Source organism: Populus trichocarpa, chromosome 12, assembly GCF_000002775.5.
Source record: "Populus trichocarpa isolate Nisqually-1 chromosome 12, P.trichocarpa_v4.1, whole genome shotgun sequence".
Lineage (NCBI taxonomy): Eukaryota > Viridiplantae > Streptophyta > Magnoliopsida > Malpighiales > Salicaceae > Populus > Populus trichocarpa.
The window spans coordinates 2375134-2395095 of record NC_037296.2 but is presented as its reverse complement, the minus strand read 5'-3'; the positions used below and the strand labels follow the sequence as shown (position 1 = coordinate 2395095).

Sequence of the window (19962 nt, the reverse complement as noted above, 5' to 3'; positions counted from 1 at the left end):
ACAGCTGTCGCAATACCAAACAATAATTTAATTAAAATAGATACCAATAAGAATAAAAAGGTGACATGGGAATGATGCCCATTTGGCATTATTGGAAGTGTCCTGACATGGTCTTCATGATGGTCAGGTGCATATGTATGAAGTCGCAACAATTAGGCTCTAGTGAATTTTTTTTATTTTCTTTCCTTTTTCTCTGTTTTTTTTCATTGCCAAAATATAAAGGTGTTTTATAATTTATTTTTTGTATCCATTTTAATTCTTATTCTTTTAATTATTATTTTTTTAAATATTTTTCTTCAATTTTATTCCTCATCATTTGATTTCTTTTAGTTTTTAAATCAAATTTGATCTTATTCTTTTGATTGTTGTTTGTTTTTAGCCCTTTTTCTAATTGAATTTAGATTTTAATTTCATTCCTCAATATTTGATTTTCATTTATTTTTATATCAAATTTGATCCCTATTCTTTTTATTATTATTTGCTTTGTTTTTTTTATCCTTCTTTAAAATTGATTTCTTTTCAATTTCATCCTTCAACATTTAAATTTTTAGGAATTGGACTTCGTGCTTTTTTTTTCACTTTCTATTCTATTGGGTTATCCTTAACTCGAGTTTACTCGATTTTTAATTTTTTTTTAAAAAATTTTTTCCTTTAACATTGAGTTGTTTAGTAATTGAGCTTTATAATTTTATTCAACTTGCTTTCATCGAGGTTACCTTGATATCACGATTAGGTTACATATTTGACATGCTAATCTAGATGGGTTCAAGTCATGTTTTTTACCTTTTTTTCATTGTTAATTTCTTTTTAAAGTTTATTTATTATTGCTATATTTTTTTATTCGGATTAATTAATTTATCCAAGCTTATTAAAACCAACCGAGTCAATGACATCTCAATTTTTTTTTTAAAAAAAAATGCTTGAGTCATTTTAGTATTTTTTTACATTAAAAAAATTAATCTAGCTAGTGGAATAATCCAAGCCACCTATCTAATATCATCTAAATCAGAAGGGATTGGATTCAATTTGATTTGGATGAGGGTTTTTACAACATGCAAGTAAAATAAAAGCAAGATAGGAGGGTTTCTACAACTAAAGGTACATTGCATGTTTTGAATCTCGACTTTACCTTAGCATACTCTAAAGTAAAGTTATTAAGCTCGACTTGATGTTAACAAGTTAGATGAATTGATCTGGAGTAATAAAAATAAATATATTTTTAAAAAATATCAAAATACTATTTTGATTTTTTTTTAAAAGTGAAAAAACTTTAATTAGATGATTTTCGAGTCACTGATACTAGGTTAATTCCTTCTCTCTTTTTTTCCTCCTAAAACCTAGCCCAGCCCATGTCACATGTAAAAACACTAGGCCTAGGTTTTATAAATATGCTCTAAAGAAGGGAGTGAGGGTTCATGGGTGAAATCATCGAGTCTTGAATAGGAAAATCACAAATTAACCTCCATCTTTTTTCCTGTTTTGGAGTAGTATTTAGTTCCTTCCAAATCTGAACCCTTTTTTTTCTCCTTTTCCTCACAGAATCCTGCTTAACGGTGGATGAATTATATTAGAACAGAACAGAAAAAATACTGAATTGTAGCATCAGGATTTATTTACTCATACAATTCAATTTCCCGTCCCCATATATACACTAACCTGCCATGCACAAATCATTACTTTATTGACTGGTATTTTAGTTTTTCTTATTACAATTACTCTTCTTCTCTCTACATAGTTTCTCGAAACATCTCAATGGCTAGCGCAGGACAAGCTTTGAACCGGCCAACTCTCCCTGCTGGCTACAGATTTAGCCCTAACAATGATGATCTTATTGTTTATTATTTGAAGAGAAAAATTCTGGGCCAACAACTTCCTGCTGATGTTATTCCCACCACTGATGTTTATGCATCAAGCCCTGATAAACTCCCCTTAGGTAAGGTTTTCTCTTTATTATTATTATTATATATATATATATATTATATCTTTTTATTACGAAAAAAAAAGTTTTGTTTATTTTTTTTTAAATTTCTATTTTGCTTCATAATGGACAAGGCATGTTGGATTATGGATGTTAAACAAGCTTGAAAATCTCTTCTTTTGGTAGCAAAACACTTGGGTTGTGTTTGGTTAATTTTTTAAAACAAAAAGGACATATATAAAACATGTTTGGTTGATGGGATGGAGATCGACGTGTTAAATTTATATAAATTTGAGATAATTTTGAAACGAATTACCTTCGTTTCAAAACAAAGAAAGTGTATAGTGGGGACATATTCTCTGTATTCCAACTATCTGTATTTGTTCCGAGACAATCCTTAGATGATTTTAAAGGCGGGGAGGCAAACGAGTGGTTTTTCTTTTCAAATAGAAGCAAGGATGATGACACTATTGCACTGGATGGTGGCTACTATGCAATCGATCCCGAAGGTGCTGGCCCGATCACATGGGAGGGAAAAATTGTTGGTTATGTGAAGACTCTGAATTTCTATCAAGGAAGCTTACCTAATGGAACTGAAACTGAATGGATGGTAGAGGAGTTCAGAATCAATCCTGAGTTTGTTCCAATTAACAACAACGACGACCGTAGCACTCGAGAAAAGGTAGTATAATTCACATGAATCTACACCGTATTTCAATGCATCTGTTTCAGGAAGTACACTTCAATTTGTCTAATGATGCTTTAAATTGTTAATGTTCAGATTGAAAACCTTGTTGCATGCAAAATTTCTCGAGTGCAACCTGAACCTGAATGGTAGGAGCAAGTCAATTAAGAAGAAGAAAGAAAGAAGCACAAGAGAGGAAAAATTGAAATCCCAGCAGGCTTTTTATAGGATGAGCCTGTCAATGCTCTCTTCTTAGGAACAACCTTATATATATGTTTATAATAAGGAACTAAATGAATAACAAATTCTTTTTCAGTGCCTCTAGTTTCTTCCCACATTTGTTGAATGTTTCATGTCATCAACGTTTTTTTGTTTACTAAATTTACTTGGTGGTGGATGGACTAAGCATTAGCCTGCTTTGCAAGCATTGATTATTGGCCAACAAGTTGCACATCATACACATGTTATGACTAGAAATTTTGCTTACTTGTAGATTTCAAAAATAGATTTGAGCATGCAAATGTTGGCATGTGTAGAAAAGAAAAAGAAAAGGAAAAAATTCCCACTTTCCGCAAATTCTTGAGTTGGAAACAAACTGATCAATTTTCGTTTTCAGTGGTTACTTCTGTATACTTAATATGCCAATTCCAAGCTTTATTAACAAGGTTCTAACCCATCTGCAGATTTAAACCCATGTTTTCAGTGGTTACTTCTGTTTTCTTCTTTTGCTAATTTCAAGCTTTATTAACAAGGTTCTAACCCATCTGCAGATTTGAACTCATGAGTTGAGATGATTCTGATAAGAATTTAAAACTTGATTTAGATTACGGAAGGTGATCAAATGATTTTTTTGGATGTTACCGAGAACTTCTGGACTATGAGCTAAGAAGTGGACTCCAAATTGTTGCGAATTTGTGAAATGCTTATCCACATTGTGAAAAAACTGATTGTGAAAAAACTTATCCACCGATAGCCTTTCAACAGAACTCAACAAAATTTCTAACTTCAGAAAAAATAACTAATAAAGATACAATCCTAATCTGATTTGAAACCAAGTTTTGACCGATTTGAGTTGCTGTAATTCAAGGCTGTCTCTACCACATATAAGGCGTTTTAATTCTGTAATTTCCTTGAGCATGGATACCTTTCTTTCTAATGGTTTCCGATTTGAAACCAAGTTCTGACCGGTTTGAGTTGCTGTAATTCAAGGCTGTCGCTACCACATATAAGGCGTTTTAATTCTGTGCTTTCCTTGTCCATGGATACTTTTCTTTCTAATGGGTTCTATTCCATGTTATTGAAGGAATTCTCAGATGATGATTGACTACTGTCCCTATTTGCGCAACATGTAGAAGATCTTGATGCAAATTCACATTTCCGGATTTGAAAATATGATTACTATTTTAATTTTCTTCATTATCTTAAATATGTCTATACACTTAACTTTTATTCCCACGAGAATAATAAATGGGAATAATAAAGGGCATGCTAGAGGGGTTTTATATGATTTATTAATGCAAAGCATGCCTTTTACATGATTTACCAGCTTGATTTATCAATACAAAATTTTTTCATGATTTAGTAACACTGTTTCTGGTAGATTTCCAATTTATATATAAGGTGCATTGCCATTGATCCTGGTTCATTTTTGTTTTCCTTTATGGAAAGATTGTTTGCCACAAAATCATGCCCCTTGTCTAGTAGAGATTTCGTGCTTATGCTTTCTGATGGATCTCCAAAACAAAAATTTTGTTAAGCCCAAGCTAAATTCAACATGCCCAAAACTCCTTGAAAACCCAAATTTAACGAGTCCAAAATACCTCGAAAATCCAAAATCACAATACCAAAAAACCTAGGATCCAGGCAACTTGCATGGCCCAAAAGAAATGGGCTTAGACAGCACCTGAGTCTAAATGCCCTAGGCGCACGCCCATTGCCCAAAAGCCTCGAGCGATAGCCTCACGCTCCCTAGGGCTCAAGTGCTAGGCTTGAGCTCAACGACTATGGGCTTAGACAACACTTCCAGGCCCATGTTTCGCTTCTAACAAGCTTAAGACACGTGCCTGAACCCAACACCCCCAAGCCTAATTTTTTTGAGAACTTTGAGAATTTTTTCAGGATTCCACAAGGTCTATCAGAATTTTATACCGATAAAATATATATTATTTTGAGTAGAATACATTAATTTATAAGGTATAACCCCTTTACTCCATAAAAAAACAAGATTCAGATATCATAAATTCAAAAGTTTTGAATTCTTTTTCATTTTTTTTATATGTATATTTTTAAAATTTATTTTTTTAAAATATTATTCCGCTCTCACACGATAAACATACTTATTTAAATATTTAAAAGTTTATTATCCATCATAGATGACTTTTGCGGGTATTTGGCTTACTAGACATGAGCTACAAGCTACCAGTGACTTCGCTTCCCAACTACTAGTCATCTTGACTTTCCTTGTTAAGCTCCCACCCACCTGACCAGAGAAAATATATTAGATTATTAAAACTACGTGATTAACCTACTGTGCACCCATATAAGCCTTATTCCTAACCGGATTTTCTTGACATCATCACTTTTGTTTTTCTATTATTTGTTTAAATCCCTAGAGAAGAGGGACTCTGATTCTGTTTCTGTTTCTTGGTTTGTCTTGTAAGAAAGATGCCAATTTTTTTTTTCGTTGTTGCTTCTGTGGTGGCCTTGACTTTAGGAGGTTGTTAGCACCAGAATGGAACCATTCTTGATGAACATGTCTTTGCCATCTATAGATTAGTTTATCTCTTTTGTGCTTGGATCTTCTTTGGTTTGCTCGTCATCTGCCTGATGACTATCTACTTTTTCTTCTTCTTTTTTCTGTCTTCTTTATCATCAAAATGGAATTGAAACCTTAATAATTCGTTGTGCTAAGACTAAGATGCTGCTGTTATTTTTTGCAGATGGTTTACATGTATGGAAAACACTGAACACAAATACATAGTTTTGATGAAGTGATACTCTGATGCTAGATTTCTACTAGAATGAAATCTGTAATATTCGGACTCTTTAAGACACAAAATTGTATGTTGGCATGCTTCTGATATTTTTGTGCTAAGCCTCTGATGCTGAAGCTATTATATGCAGGGAGGATCTTATGTTGATATGGGTACTTGTATCTAATCCAGGATTCCGTCAAGAGCTTGATTTCCAAGTATCCTTGTCGGAACAGAATTTTACTTCCTGCCATGACCTTCATGTGGCTTCTACTGAACGAATTTTGCATCTTATGAAGAATTCAATTCGAGTGGATTGTACTTCTGCAACTTATAATGCTGAATATGTTCCTCACAAGGATATTTCCCTCCCCCTAAGTGGGCTTCCATTTGACCTACCCGCCGCTGGAAATGACATACACAACAGGCACCTTCAGATTCTCTACTCCACATCTGTTTTTTCTGCCAAATGAACTGTCGTATTAATGCGAGTTCTGACACTTCCGTTGTTTTGCCATAACAGTTATCTGGCATAAGTTTCCGGACTATACTGGAGCAGGAATAGAACCAAGAAATTCCATGTCATATTATAATTCGCACGTGCATGTTTTTCCGAAGAGCTATGCTAGCTTCATGGGCAGGTCCTGGCAATTCTGATGTAAGAGATGAGCTGGTCCACGCCCGGAATAATGACACTATTCACATTAGGAACAACTTGATAAGCACATGTACTAGTGAAGGACATCCGCTTCCCCAGAAGAAATTCTATAAATCTAGGCTTTGTATCTGTCCTAGAGGGCCTCTTCTTGATGGTGTGGTGCTCATATAGCAGTCGCGATCCAACATGGACGTGTTCCGTGTAATGCGCTCTTTCTTTGTTCAATATCTATTATCGGGTGGACTTTCTCTAAATTATATTCTATTTAACACTATCAATGAGATAGTGTTAAATAGAGCTAGGATGTTCTCAAGGAAAAGGAGGAAAAGGTTCTGCCATACCTTACAAAAGCAGTATAATCTCTTATTTCATACAGGGGGATGATTCAAGCAATGCTTTCCTTCAAGAAGCAAAATGCTTTGACAGTAAGTCCACCCCAACATTTGACGATTACTTTGAACATGCTTGGAAATCGTACTTGAGGACATAGCAGAAGAAGAATATACAGTCCTGCTGAACAACTCAGTCAAAGTACATAAAATATTCCTCCACTGACAAGTGGACGTCCGGCATACTTGTTTGTGTAATTCATTCTGGAGATAAATACTTTATTAACATTTGAGTATGAGAATTCTAGAATACAAATGAATTTGGCCATCAATAAATCATCACCACCATCTAACTCCGGAAAAGTTCCCTCTCTATTATCAATCTGTTGAGCAAAATCGACCTTTGTACTTTTCATGCTGGAAAGAAGATTGTAAGCTCTCATCCAAGGAGTAAAGCTAAGTTCCAAGGCTGATGGCTACTCAAATCCATGGATCTTCCTCCGCGCTAATAAGAACTTGTCAAAACGCCAAGGTTCTCCATCCAAAACTCTCTGTTTGCCACAGGCTTGTTTGAACTGAAACATGAACATATTTTCTACAACTAAAATGAGAAGGGTTAATTTTCTAAAACTAAAGATACATTGCATGTTTTTGAGTCTCAACTTTACATGAGCATGCTCTAAAGAAAGAGTGAGGATTTATAGGCTATTTCATGTAGTCTAGAATGGGAAAATTCTCGTTTTTTTTTTCCTTTTTTTTATATTATAGTCGAGGTGGCTGAATTTTTCTTGACACTAGTCTAAATGTTTTTGATAATGTTTCTTGTTTTGAAGTAGGCCTTTAGTTCCTTCATGACCTGAACCGCTTGAGCTTTTTTCCTTTCCTGACCGAATCCTGCTTAACAATGGATGAATTCTATTAAATTGGAACAGGAAAAATACTGAATTGTAGCATCAAGATTTATTTACTCATACAAACTGGAGTCCATTCAATTTCCAGTCTCTATATATACACTACCCTGCCGTGCACAAATCATTACTTTATCGACTAGTATTTTAGTTTTTCTTATTACAATTACAGTTCTTCTATCTACATATAGTTTGTCGAAATATCTCAATGGCTAGCGCAGGACAAGCTTTGAACGTGCCAGTTCTCCTTGCTGGCTACAGATTTAGCCCTTACAATGATGATCTTATTGTTTATTATTTGAAGAGAAAAATTCTGGGCCAACAACTTCCTGCTGATGTTATTACCACCACTGATGTATATGCTTCAAGCCCTGATAAACTCCCCTTAGGTAAGTTTTTTTTATCATTTTTAAAATTGTTTTTTGACACGTGATTGACTATGCATGTTTGGTTAATTAAGCTTGAACATCTTAAATCACAAAAGTCAAAAGTGATACGTAAACATGTTTGGTTGGCTGAAGGGACTAATTAGACAGAGACCAGATAAAAGATAATTTTGAAATGAATTTATTTCTTTTCAAAACACAGGAACAGGGAACATGTCCGTTCTATCTCAACTTTCTCACCCGAGTTAGTAACCAAACACTATCTTAAAACATGTTTATGATCAATTTATATGAAATCACCAAACAACCAGTTGCATGCCACATAGCTGGACATTAGATTAGATTATGCTGGAGTATTAGTTTAATTAGGATGTTTTAGTCTTAACACTAAACTGCTTGTGCTTCATCTGTTATACTTCTAGTTGATCTATCTTCTAATGTTTCCCATTACACTATCATGCATGTTTCCACCATTAATTAACTAGTTGCAACTTCAGCATAAACGAAGTCAACATAATTTACATTACATGATTAAGTTATATCCTTTAAAATCAAACTTGTGTAATGAATATTTAGATGATTTTAAGGGTGGGGTGGCAAACGAGTGGTTTTTCTTTTCAAATAGAAGCAAGGATGATGACACTATTGCACTGGATGGTGGCTACTATGAAATCGATCCCGAGGGTGCTGGCCCGATCACATGGGAGGGAAAAGTTGTTGGTTATGTAAAGACTCTGAATTTCTATCAAGGAAGCTCACCTAATGGAACTGAAACTGAATGGATGGTAGAGGAGTTCAGAGTGAATCCCGAGTTTCTTCCAGTTAACAACAACGACCGTAGCACTCAAGAAAAGGTAGTATAATTCACAAGAATCTTCTATTTATTTCAATGCATCTGTTTTAGGAAGTAAACTTCGTCTAGTGATGCTATATATTGTTGATGTTCAGATAGCAAACCTTGTTGCATGCAAAATTTCTCGAGTGCAACCTGAACCTGAGTGGTAGGAGCAAGTCAACTAAGAAGAAGAAAGAAGCACAAGAGAGGAAAATTTGAAATCCCAGCAAGCTTTTTATAGGAATAAGTTTAGGAACAATGCTCTTTTATTAGTTAATTTAGGAACAACTTTTTATTTTTTTTTCTTACTTTCGAAATTTATATTTATGTTAAGTTTTCAGTTACAATAAGGAATTAAATGAATAACAAATTCTTTTTTCACTGCTTGTTCTCAAGCCGACAATGCTGCAGAATTTTTGCAGTAGTTTCTTCCCACATTTTATTTTAAGAAACTGTTGTATGTTTCATGTCATAAACCTTTCTTTTGTTTACTAAATTTACTTGGTAGGGAAGCATTTGATTGATCATTGGATGGACATAACATTAGCCATTTGCAAGCATTGTAAATTGGCAAACAGGTTGCATTTCATACACATGTTACAACAAGAAATTTTGCTCACGGTGTTCTTCTCCTTCTTTTGAAAAGTCATTTGGAGATTTCAAGATAATTTTCAGAGTTTCATAATGATGCATTCTTGTCATAAATTTGTTTTAAAAATCAGGATTAATATGCATATTTAAGTTCAAATTAAAAATAAAGCTTGCTAACTTTTAGAGTTAAAAACTTATAATTGAAAATTATTCCCCAGCACAAGTTTTTTAACATAGAATATTAATATGTTTAAAACAAATTATAAAAAAATAAAAAATTAATCTAAAAAATGCTAGGTTGGTATGTTTTATAAAACCTTCCATATCTCATATTGAAAGATTAATTAATTTACTTGTAACTTATATAATTAAAAGTTATAGAGTTAAAATTAAGGTCATAATGTACCAAAGTTTTTAGAGAGGTGGGAGACAAATATATCCGAGCTTACAATAACGGGTCATTTTGAGCAGTCAAGTATGGATGATATAACAAATGTATTTATGGACCAGTGAAACAAGTCTAGGTTCAAGAGAAAATTTGGTTACGTTAAACCAAAATGATGATTCAAAAAGACTATAATTTTTTATTCGATTGTTAAATTATGTTCAAATTTTTACAAGATTTTCTAGAGATTATTTTCCATACAATAGCTACTACATTTCTACGCAGACCACAGATCTATAGATTTCAAATGGTTGAAGCAGCCTTTTCTAGTTTTATTATTTATTCAACTCCAGGGATTTCAATTTGCAGATTCATGAGTAATTCATAGTAAAGAACAGTTACAGATGTTTATGGAGTTTTTTTATTGATGTAATTGGTTAAATGAATCAATTAATAGTGTTTGAATGGTCTCATAATTTTGATGATTCACGAAGTGAAAGGGATGAGCTGCAAGTCCTCGATTCATTACGACCTCATCAAAGTCTCGAAAAACTTTCTGTTACAACAGACGGTGGCACGGTATTTCCTCCATGGATAGGAGATCCTTCTTTCACTAAAATGGTAGAGCTAAAGCTTTATGATTGTCTTAAAGTCACATCATCAATGGGATACTTCCAATACTCCGACAGTACTTGAGCATAAATGCCTTGGATGAGATGAAAGAAGTGTCTGCCGAGACTAATTAATTCAACGCTAGAGACTCTTAGATTGCAGATATGCCAGGAAGGGAGAAATGGTCTTGTTGATAATGCTGAAGAAGTATCTCCCAAACTACGTGAGTTTACGTCAAGAAATTGTCCCAAGTTGATTGATCCTCATAAGTGTGGCTGATCTACCCTCCCCTCCGAAGGTTAAATAATGAAAGAGTTTCAGTTCTTGAATTTTATATTTAAAAATTGCAGTGAACCGGTATGCTTGTGGCTAGCATACCAAGATAAAATGACGCTTGAATCTGATATTTCTCAGAAAAGTCTGAAATTTAATAATCTTTAATAATAAGAAAATAATACATCTCTATTTATATTAATTCTATGAAATATATAGAAAAAAGGATTGGATTCCTTATTGAAAGTTACATGGATAATAGAATCCAATTAGGATTATGATGCTATACTAAACAAATCCTTGTAAATCTAAAAAATTAAATTAAATAAATATTATAATAAAAATAATCAAAGATCTTGGGATGACCTGAGCTTGAGCAGGTCTGCTTGCGCTGTTGAAAGCTTAGGGATCGGGACTTAAAATGACAGAGTCAGATTTCTTTCCAAAAGATTAGAGATAAATGGCACATTTCAATCAGTAAATACAGTTGAGATGGAATTCTGCAGTACCAGAAACATGATGTCAAATCTCCATCTATGCAACTCCCTCAATTTTGGTTGAAGCAAGGGATATACACGCGGTTCATCCTATTAAGATAATTCTCAACTTTTGTTTGTCTTAAAATATTTGATACTAGTAAAGCAATCTCCTATCAGAATGCTGTGACTTTTCAAATCAATTGGTCCTATATAACACCCTCAAGATATGAAAAACATAAGCTGCTCAGGTCTTATGTCCTCATGTATTGCAAGAATGCCGACCCGAGGCAGACTGGGAATAGGAACGAGACAGCCAGCACCGAACAGGGAGGAAGACTCTCACCTCAATTCCATACTTTAGTACACATGTTGATGATGCAGACGGAAGGTATAAGAACAACAACATAGAAAACACAACAAATTTAATGAGTAAAAAGAGTTGTAGATATAAATTCAAAATTCAAAATTTATTTATCTGAAAATAGAACTATTGAAGTATATCTCCTTAAAGTTTTTATATAGGTCAGAAAACCTATCTGTACCAGGAAGCAATTAGAAATCGGAAAGCACCAAGGAATTAAAACAAAAATCTGAATTAAACAATAAATTCAAAAAAAAAAACATAGAAAAAATAATAAAATTATTCTAAACAACATTATAGGTCTAATTCCTAATCCCAAGAGATTCAATAGACCAATAGAAAAATTGTTTGTAGCATCACCTAAACAAATTTGAGCTCAAATCAATAGTTGGATTTCCAGTTATTTCTATTTTAAGATGGTAACCCAATCTAGTACGATCAAATCTATTTTTGGGTCTACACATGTTTCATTGGTCTATAAAAACATATATTAAGTCATCCACATAGTCTATCTTTATTTTAAGATGCTAACTCAATCTACCGCGATCAAACTTTTTCTTGAGTCTAGGTTGTGCTACTAGTTCATAAAAATATATATTAGGCTATCTATATAGTTTACATAGATCAGATCCCCATCTAGTGATTTAGTTGTGTATCTTCACTTGAATGCTCAATACCTTCAGTTTCTACAATCCCAATTGTATCACATGTCCTTCAGAAAATTTCTGAAGGTGTTGGATTTCATTTTTTTTTTATTTGACTATTTATATAGTTTTACTTCCTAGCCTAATAGGTAATTTAATTGAATATAACTAAAAAAGATAAGCCTAATCTAATCTAAGATATAAACTAACATAATTGATTCTAATTATAACTCAAAATCCCTCAGCTCAGAGACCTAGTTCTGCCAGGTTGAGTTGCTGACTTCAAAACACTGTTTCTGCCACATATAAAGCCTCTTATCTGTACATTGCATATTATGAGTATCAACTTTACTTGAGCATGCTCTAAAGAAAGGAGTGAGGGTTCATCACGTCTAGAATTATAAAATCACAAACCATCCTCTTATTTTTCCTTTTCCTATTTTGGAGTAGGAATTTAGTTCCTTCAAAATCCGAACAGCTTGAGCCCTTTTTCTTTTTCCTGGTAGAATCCCGCTTAACAGTGGGTGAACTAATCAAACAGAACAAGAAAAATACTAAATTGTAGCATCAGGATTTATTTACTCATGCAAATTGGAGCCAACTCAATTCCAGTCTCTATATATACACAACTCTGCCATGCACAAATCATTACTTTATTGACTAGTACTTCGTTTTTCTTATTGCAATCACACTCCTTCTCTTTATATAGTTTGTCGAAATATCTCAATGGCTAGCGGCGGACAAGCTTTGAACGTGCCAGTTCTCCTTGCTGGCTACAAATTTAGCCCTGATAATGATGATCTTATTGTTTATTATTTGAAGAGAAAAATTCTGGGCCAACAACTTCCTGCTGATGTTATTACCACCACTGATGTATATGCATCAAGCCCTGATAAACTCCCCTTGGGTAAGTTTTTTTTATATCATTGTTTTTTAATTTAATTTTTTTGACACGTGATTGACCATGCATGTTTGGTTATAGTTAATGAAGCTTTAACATCTTCAATCACAAAAGTCAAAAGTGAGGTATACAAAACAGAGCTAAACATGTTTAGTTGAAGAAGGGGTAAGATAGATACCAGATAAAAAATTATTTTAAAGTGAATTTATTTCCTTTCAAAACAAAACACGATTACGGGAACATGAACATGTCCGCTCTGTCTCAACTTTTTCTCTCGAGTCAATAACCAAACACTATCTTAAGACATGTTTATGGTTTGGCGGTTTGACTCTCCAATGACCCATGTATATGAAATCACCAAACAACCAATTGCATGCCACATAGCTGGACATTAGATTAGATTATGCTGGAGTATTAGTTTGATTAGGATGTTTTAGTCTTAACACTAAACTGCTAGTGCTTATCTGTTATACTTCTAGTTGATCTTCTAATGTTTCCCATTACACTATCATGCATGTTTCCACCATTAATTAATTAGTTGCAACTTCAGCATGAACGAAGTCAACATAATTTACATTACATGATTAAGTTATATGCTTTAAAATCTAACTTGTGTCATGAATATTTAGATGATTTTAAGGGCGGGGTGCCCAACGAGTGGTTTTTCTTTTCAACTAGAAGCAAGGATGATAACATTATTGCACTAGATGGTGGCTACTATGCAATCGATCCCGAAGGTGCTGGCCCGATCACATGGGAGGGAAAAGTTGTTGGTTATGTAAAGACTCTGAATTTCTATCAAGGAAGCTCACCTAATGGAACTGAAACTGAATGGATGGTAGAGGAGTTCAGAGTCAATCCTGAGTTTGTTCCAATTAACAACAACGACCGTAGCACTCGAGAAAAGGTAGTATAATTCACATGAATCTACACCGTATTTCAATGCATCTGTTTCAGGAAGTACACTTCAATTCGTCTAATGATGCTTTACATTAATGTTCAGATAGAAAACCTTGTTGCATGCAAAATTTCTCGAGTGCAACCTGAACCTGAATGGTAGGAGCAAGTCAATTAAGAAGTGGATAGAAAGAAGCACAAGAGAGGAAAAATTGAAATCCCAGCAAGCTTGTTAAAGGAATGAGCCTGCCAATGCTCTCTTATTAGTTTAGGAACAATCTTTTATATTCTTTTCCTACATTCCAAGTTTATATTTATGTTAAGTTTTCAGTTACAATAAGGAACTAATGAGTAACAAATTCTTTTGGAACAAATTTTATGTGGGTAGACACTAAATTGTTCAGTTACAATTGGTGAATCTAGAATTTGATAGAATGACAGCGACAATGACCTCTCATACACTTTGTCTTTTTGAGTTGCTTCAACTCTGACATTATCCATGGAAAGGACTGCGTTCTACTTACAATAAGCTATGTGCTTAAATAAAGAGAAGTTCAAACTGGTTCAGCATAACAAATAGTTTAAGGTGGGTGACAGCTAGCTAGCTGGTAAAGTCACTCGCTGCAAAATCCTGCTTACAGGAGGGATTTAGGAAGGGGAGGGCCAACGAACCTCCTAATGAACAAAAAACTAATAAACGGCAAGGCGCACAAATTCTAAACTTTCATACTCAGTGAACTGATCTCAGCGGATTCTGCAGATTTAAAAAAAAAAAGATTAGGGAAGTGGAGAAGAAATGCATCTGCACTCCAGAATTCTGTAACCATGAATATGTGATCTTTATGCATGAATAGAATGTGTTGTGTATGCTTATGTTTTAAATCTTACAAACAAATGAATGCTAAATTCTTATTAGGTGCTCAATCATCTAAAGCAAGCAAGGTTGAAGAATCTCGGCATTTGTTTTCTCCAGGACCTGATTTTAATAAACTGCTATCCGTTTCATGTTTCAGGAACTGTTCCTGTATAGTTTTTACAAGGATCATGAATTCATAATTCTCTACTTTGAGAGCTTGAACTCATCCTAGTATTCCCTAGGAGTATCAGTTAGCAGGAAATAGTAATTAAGAAAGAAAACATATCAAGAAATGCCTCTTCTTGTTCCCCTAAAGATAATAATGCTGCCTCCAATGACAGATGGAGAAAGGGTTGGATAAGAGGCTTTAACTGTTAAAGTTGTCAAATTCATGTGAACAAATCCTGGGGAAACTGAGAGGCAAATTTTCTTTTGAAGTGCTCAATGATATGGAGACAGCAAGCCTGCAAGCAAACTTACCTAGCCAATCCAGAGAAGAAAATTGAGACTACTGATCTTAATGTTCAATATATGTACTTTTCTGAAAGGATATGCTTGGATTATGTTTTGTGTTGATTACGGCCTGAAATCCCAAGCCTGAACCCTAGAACATGGATCTTTTCCAGAAGCTAGGCAGAGCCGAAGGTGTATAGACCTGTTCTGTTGTTTGAGCCAACTGTCCATTTGGATTGAGCTTTTTCTTTTTTTTAGTTTTTTTACACATTATTTGATATAGAACTAACAAGGAAAAATAAAAACAACAATTTTGAGGTCGAATACAACACATACCTTGTCTGTAAAATGTTTTGGATCATGTTCTTAGGATACTTGCTTGCTGCGTAGTTTAACTGAAGCAACTCATCAGAACTCAGGCGCCAACAAAGGGCAGCCAAGTTTTCCTCTGCTTGCTTTACTGTCTTAACTCCATGAATTGGAATAGCACCTTTGCAGTTGCACCAGTATATCGCAACCTGCTAACACAAAGCCTTGCAAAAGGCAGCTATTGTTGCTTTGGAATGGATGGCATTAGAGAAAGGAACTCAACTAGCAAACATATGAAGCGGTAACTGATCAATTGTTTCCTTATTATGTTGATACATTGTTTTCTCCAAATTAATCCTGTTACCGATTCATAAATCTACTCACAAATTCTCCGATCCCCCGGAATCATGAATTTTCCATTAGGCATAGATAAGAAGCAATTACTAAAAAGGATTACTCCTTTTTTGTGCAATTTCTCTTAAGAAGTTCAATAAAGGCTCCAATCTAGGAAGAATTTGCCTAAATAGAAGTCATGAACGAAAAGCCATTAGTAAAAAATTTGTCATTTCATGTCTGCTTTCCTATGAATTCATGAACGAAAAGTCATTAGTAAAAAATTTGTGACAGTCAAAACAAAGATTCTTTCCCCATCTCTGACCATGAAAAGCAGGATTCAAATCTCATCACAGGATAAAGAATCTATATTCTAACTTCATTTATCTTATTTTCACAACAAATAGTTATATATGACTTGTCAATATCACTATTCAAATTATGAAAAGTCTAGAGATCAAGTGGATATGGAATCATTCATAAGTTGATCAACAGGGCAACAAAACAATAGATATTTGTTGAGTATGGCTTGAATTTTAGGCTCAAGGATGTCAGGCATTTTTCTCCAGGAAGCCAAATTGGAAGTGCTTGGGAGAAGGGTTGAGAGTTCTCCAAACTTTTACTGTTCCGATATGGTGAAAATCTATCCTCTTTGCTCTCTTGTAGACGTAAGCATAGCCGAACCACGAAGATTTACAAAGTGTAAGTGTATACGCGTGATTGTTTCTATGATTATTCTCTTTATCAGATAGTGTGATCCTAACAATGAAGATTGAAATCAACTGTAGATACGTCAATCTACACAGATCTTTCTTGCATTCAATACTCATCGTGGGACCAAGAAGAATAGAATTTTCTCAGATATTAAGCAAAAAGGCTCAAAATTATAGCAATTGAATAGAATCCTGAATGATTTAGTGAACAAATGGAACCAAGAAAACATACCAACCAGGAAATTCTTGTAAGAACTTGCCAAGTAGCTTTTCACTTTGGCCATTTAACCTGCCAGTTCCATAAGAATCAGCAGTATATCAAAACGATTGATACCATATCAACAGCCAAGTTAAAAGTGTGTTGAAGATAAGCGTCCATTGATTCTTGGTACCCCCAAAAAAGCTTGTTGGCCCAGGCCCATGTTCCAAACCCCATTGGAGACACAGTGAGTGGGTCCATCTTCACCTTCTGCCAGGGCCAGAGTGGAGGGAATTTGAGTGGCTTGAAAGGGAAAGATGGAAGGGAAGTTTGGTTTGAAGAGTTAAAACAGCCGAAATAGGCTGGTGGTAACTTGTTGTAGAACTTGAGAATGCCATGTTGCTCTGTTTAGGCTGCTTTCTTGCAGAGTCTTCTGGCAAGAAGGGAAGCGGTACGGTTGAAAGAGCTTTGCTAGGTAGGTGGTTGTTAAGCCTTTTCATTGGACATTTGACATTAGGTAAGTAAGTAATAAAATGGTATTATTTTTAAATTGAATGGGAAATTATAGGACAAAATATAGTGCTCTTACCAAAAAAATTTATCTCCATTGACGAGTAATTTAACCCAAGAATATCCCTTGTCGTAGTGGAATGCAAGGGTGGACATAAATGAAGAAAAAATAGTACAGGGACCATATTAAACATAGCAGGAGCTAGAAATATGTAAGGAAAAACATAAAGAATATTGACAGCTGTGGGATTTGAACCCACGCCCTTTCGGACCAGAGCCTAAATCTGGCGCCTTAGACCACTCGGCCAAACTGTCTTTTATGCTTGAACTGTTCTAATTTTATATAAAACTAGTTTGTGAATGTCCAAATTCTCATCCGTCACAAATATTGAGTTGATCATATATATTTATGGATATGGCCGCCCCTTGAATTCCTATACCATTTGTTAAAATCATAGCTGTCATATTCAGCCAGGTCTGAACCAAAAAATGTTTAAGAGTTACTTGGTTATTTTTTTAATTTATTGATTTTGATTATTTAAATCGGGTTTGAGAGACTAATTGAATTACGATTAAATTTTTTGGATTAATTGAATTTATTCATAATATTTTTTTCTCGATTCAAATTGAAATTTGATATAAATCAAGCTCTGGATCACAAGTAGTTTCTCATTATCAACCCGTTAGATAATACCAGATTGAATAATTATGATTAAACCAAACAATATAATCTACGATCCACAGGTTTTACTAGCTCTCTATTGCCTCTCAAGTCCCTAAACTTGTATTTCAAAGTTGTGTATGAAGAAGCTACGCTACTTTGATTGAATGGCATAAATCATTGCAAGAGTTGAAACAAATGGATACGTGCTTGATTGACATTAATGTGCAATATGGCAACTTGTGCTGCGGCTAAGAAACTATTCACCAAACAGATATCCAATAATTTTAATTGTCTTGAAATTATTTAAATATATTTTTATCAACTCCTGAAACTAAAACAATACGAATTGTTCCATGATAGATCAAACGGGGCCCCTGAATCAGTGCTGTAGCATTTCTCATAGGCTGATGCTAATGTCCCATCACTGTATTCTGGGGAACCCGTATAGAGAAATCCTTGTCCTTGATCACCAGAATGTCCATTTCCCATGCTCATATCATCACACACGTTGGCCATTATAGTACTGTTGTCTTGTCCTTGCTGCGCTTCAACCTCAAGGTTGGTGATTCCATCATGAAGAACTTCATCAATGCCTCTGTCACATCTTTCCAACCCCTTACAAGGGTTGCCAAGCTGATTACTTACCGTCTGCAACTGTTGAAGGAAAAGAAAGAGGTAAAATGATGGTTGAGAAGATGAAGAAAAAAAAATCTGAAGTAAAAAAAATGGTCTGTACCTGTAAAAGTAAGGACTCTCTTTCATTCTTCAAGGACTCATAACTTGAGGCTAAGTTGTCATAACTAGCTTTCAAAGTCTTGTACTTTTGCTCCATCTGTTTTGTCTTCCACCTAGCTCTTCTGTTCTGAAACCATATAGCAACCTGACGAGGCTGCAGCCCGAGTTCTCTTGCTAGTTGCATCTTCTTTCTGGGCTCCAGCTTTGTCTCTGACTCAAACATCGACTCTAGTGACCTAACCTGTTCATCACTAAACCTCCTAGTATTCATCTTGCTTCCCTTCTTCTTCTTCTTCTTCCTCCTTGAAATTTGTTCTAGCTGCTGCTGATGATCATCATCATCAACACAGGCAAAACTTTCAGCTGCTTCTGCATGATCTCCTGCTACTGCCTGGTCAAAATCCACAACTCCCTCTATCAGTATTTGATAGCTCATGTTGCAATAAGTTAGAATGAATCTGTCCATGAGGAGATTTATATGACTTGTATGCATAAGAAGAAAGTATATAGTGTTGTTGTGTGCAGGATATCTAACCAATGAGGTTAGATATCGTATGCCTTTCACCCTCTTGTGCCTTATGGATATGCATGCACATCGTTTTCTGTTTCTTTCCCTCCTATTGCAGGTTTTGGATGCCTGCCTTTTTTTTTTTTTTGTAGTTAGCAGGAATAGAAACGGAAAGTGTTGTAGGGCTGCCACGTGTTCAGACAGACATTTGTTGTTCTTGATGACTTCTTAATCAAAAAGAGGAAACCTACTATTTCTAGTGTACATTAATTACCTTAATTGCTAGTTCATTGCATCCTTCCTTCTTCAATTGGCCACTTTCTTTAATTTGCTTTCACTTTTATATATAATATATCTCTTTAGAGATGGGATAGCACAATATCTTGATTCTTGAAAATATTGTATCAAATTTTTTAATACTGTTAAGCAAAATATCTTGAATTGCATCACAATTTTGAATATTAGTAATAAAAAAATGTGTAATGGATGGCCGAATGTTTCAAATATGCATTTCAAAAGAAAAAATAGGGTAAGAAATTAACCCTTCTGCAACCTGATCAACCCAAATAAAACCTCATGTTGGATATTTAATTAATTTTTAAAAAAATTGACATCATTTTAATGTTGTTTAAAAAAAAATTATCAAATTTGGATTAACCCTCCCGATCTGAGACTCGAGACTTGCCTCGAGTCGATCCCCGGACCAAGTTATTTTATAACTATGATATTAAGCATATTAAGCAGTCATATGACCTTGTGTTTGGAAAAAAAAAAAACAAATAAGATTATGCATCCAAACCATTTCAAATATTTTTTTTTTAATATTTTGATTTTAATTTACACTAACA

At 34.4% G+C, this 19962-nt stretch overlaps 4 protein-coding genes, 1 long non-coding RNA gene and 1 other non-coding gene across 7 annotated transcripts; 3 read left to right on the top strand and 3 right to left on the bottom strand.

Moving 5' to 3' along the window:
- Positions 1–1425: 1425 nt before the first annotated feature.
- On the top strand, positions 1426–2927 carry LOC7464316 (NAC domain-containing protein 86). Its single transcript, XM_002318433.3, has 3 exons — positions 1426–1933; positions 2320–2600; positions 2700–2927. The coding sequence occupies exons 1-3, from the start codon at positions 1753–1755 to the stop codon at positions 2754–2756; spliced, it is 519 nt and encodes a 172-aa protein (XP_002318469.1). The 5' UTR covers positions 1426–1752; the 3' UTR covers positions 2757–2927.
- A 4751-nt stretch (positions 2928–7678) lies between these two features.
- LOC127904102 (NAC domain-containing protein 86-like) lies at positions 7679–8861 on the top strand. Its single transcript, XM_052446051.1, has 3 exons — positions 7679–7859; positions 8433–8710; positions 8805–8861. The coding sequence occupies exons 1-3, from the start codon at positions 7679–7681 to the stop codon at positions 8859–8861; spliced, it is 516 nt and encodes a 171-aa protein (XP_052302011.1).
- Positions 8862–10968: 2107 nt separating this feature from the next.
- On the bottom strand, positions 10969–17368 carry LOC7496434 (uncharacterized). Of its 2 annotated transcripts, none has more exons than XR_008056996.1 (2): positions 15480–17368; positions 10969–11386 (listed from the first exon to the last, which is right to left on the bottom strand). It is a non-coding gene; the product is annotated as an uncharacterized LOC7496434 (long non-coding RNA). The 2 variants fall into 2 exon arrangements; XR_002977169.2 differs by lacking the exon at positions 10969–11386 and adding an exon at positions 14180–14588.
- Positions 12697–14080, top strand: LOC127904115 (NAC domain-containing protein 86-like). Its single transcript, XM_052446103.1, has 3 exons — positions 12697–12943; positions 13567–13844; positions 13941–14080. The coding sequence occupies exons 1-3, from the start codon at positions 12763–12765 to the stop codon at positions 13995–13997; spliced, it is 516 nt and encodes a 171-aa protein (XP_052302063.1). The 5' UTR covers positions 12697–12762; the 3' UTR covers positions 13998–14080.
- A 74-nt stretch (positions 17369–17442) lies between the features above and the next one.
- TRNAL-UAG (transfer RNA leucine (anticodon UAG)) lies at positions 17443–17522 on the bottom strand. The gene has a single exon. It is a non-coding gene; the product is annotated as a tRNA-Leu (tRNA).
- Positions 17523–18130: 608 nt separating this feature from the next.
- Positions 18131–19094, bottom strand: LOC7464314 (homeobox-leucine zipper protein ATHB-12). The gene is made up of 2 exons (XM_002317777.4): positions 18608–19094; positions 18131–18525 (listed from the first exon to the last, which is right to left on the bottom strand). Exons 1-2 carry the CDS (start codon positions 19070–19072, stop codon positions 18190–18192), a joined length of 801 nt encoding a protein of 266 aa, XP_002317813.2. The 5' UTR covers positions 19073–19094; the 3' UTR covers positions 18131–18189.
- Positions 19095–19962: the final 868 nt, after the last annotated feature.

What these genes read in the sequence shown, in the direction of transcription:
- LOC7464316 (XM_002318433.3), top strand. Translation starts at nt 1,753, where the DNA reads ATGGCTAGCGCAGGACAAGCTTTGAACCGGCCAACTCTCCCTGCTGGC. An exon ending in CCCTGATAAACTCCCCTTAG is followed by an intron (nt 1,934 to 2,319) that starts GTAAGGTTTTCT and finishes GACAATCCTTAG; the next exon opens with ATGATTTTAAAGGCGGGGAG. An exon ending in ACCGTAGCACTCGAGAAAAG is followed by an intron (nt 2,601 to 2,699) that starts GTAGTATAATTC and finishes GTTAATGTTCAG; the next exon opens with ATTGAAAACCTTGTTGCATG.
- LOC127904102 (XM_052446051.1), top strand. Translation starts at nt 7,679, where the DNA reads ATGGCTAGCGCAGGACAAGCTTTGAACGTGCCAGTTCTCCTTGCTGGC. An exon ending in CCCTGATAAACTCCCCTTAG is followed by an intron (nt 7,860 to 8,432) that starts GTAAGTTTTTTT and finishes ATGAATATTTAG; the next exon opens with ATGATTTTAAGGGTGGGGTG. An exon ending in ACCGTAGCACTCAAGAAAAG is followed by an intron (nt 8,711 to 8,804) that starts GTAGTATAATTC and finishes GTTGATGTTCAG; the next exon opens with ATAGCAAACCTTGTTGCATG.
- LOC127904115 (XM_052446103.1), top strand. Translation starts at nt 12,763, where the DNA reads ATGGCTAGCGGCGGACAAGCTTTGAACGTGCCAGTTCTCCTTGCTGGC. An exon ending in CCCTGATAAACTCCCCTTGG is followed by an intron (nt 12,944 to 13,566) that starts GTAAGTTTTTTT and finishes ATGAATATTTAG; the next exon opens with ATGATTTTAAGGGCGGGGTG. An exon ending in ACCGTAGCACTCGAGAAAAG is followed by an intron (nt 13,845 to 13,940) that starts GTAGTATAATTC and finishes ATTAATGTTCAG; the next exon opens with ATAGAAAACCTTGTTGCATG.
- LOC7464314 (XM_002317777.4), bottom strand. Translation starts at nt 19,072, where the DNA reads ATGGACAGATTCATTCTAACTTATTGCAACATGAGCTATCAAATACTG. An exon ending in GAGAGTCCTTACTTTTACAG is followed by an intron (nt 18,526 to 18,607) that starts GTACAGACCATT and finishes TTCCTTCAACAG; the next exon opens with TTGCAGACGGTAAGTAATCA.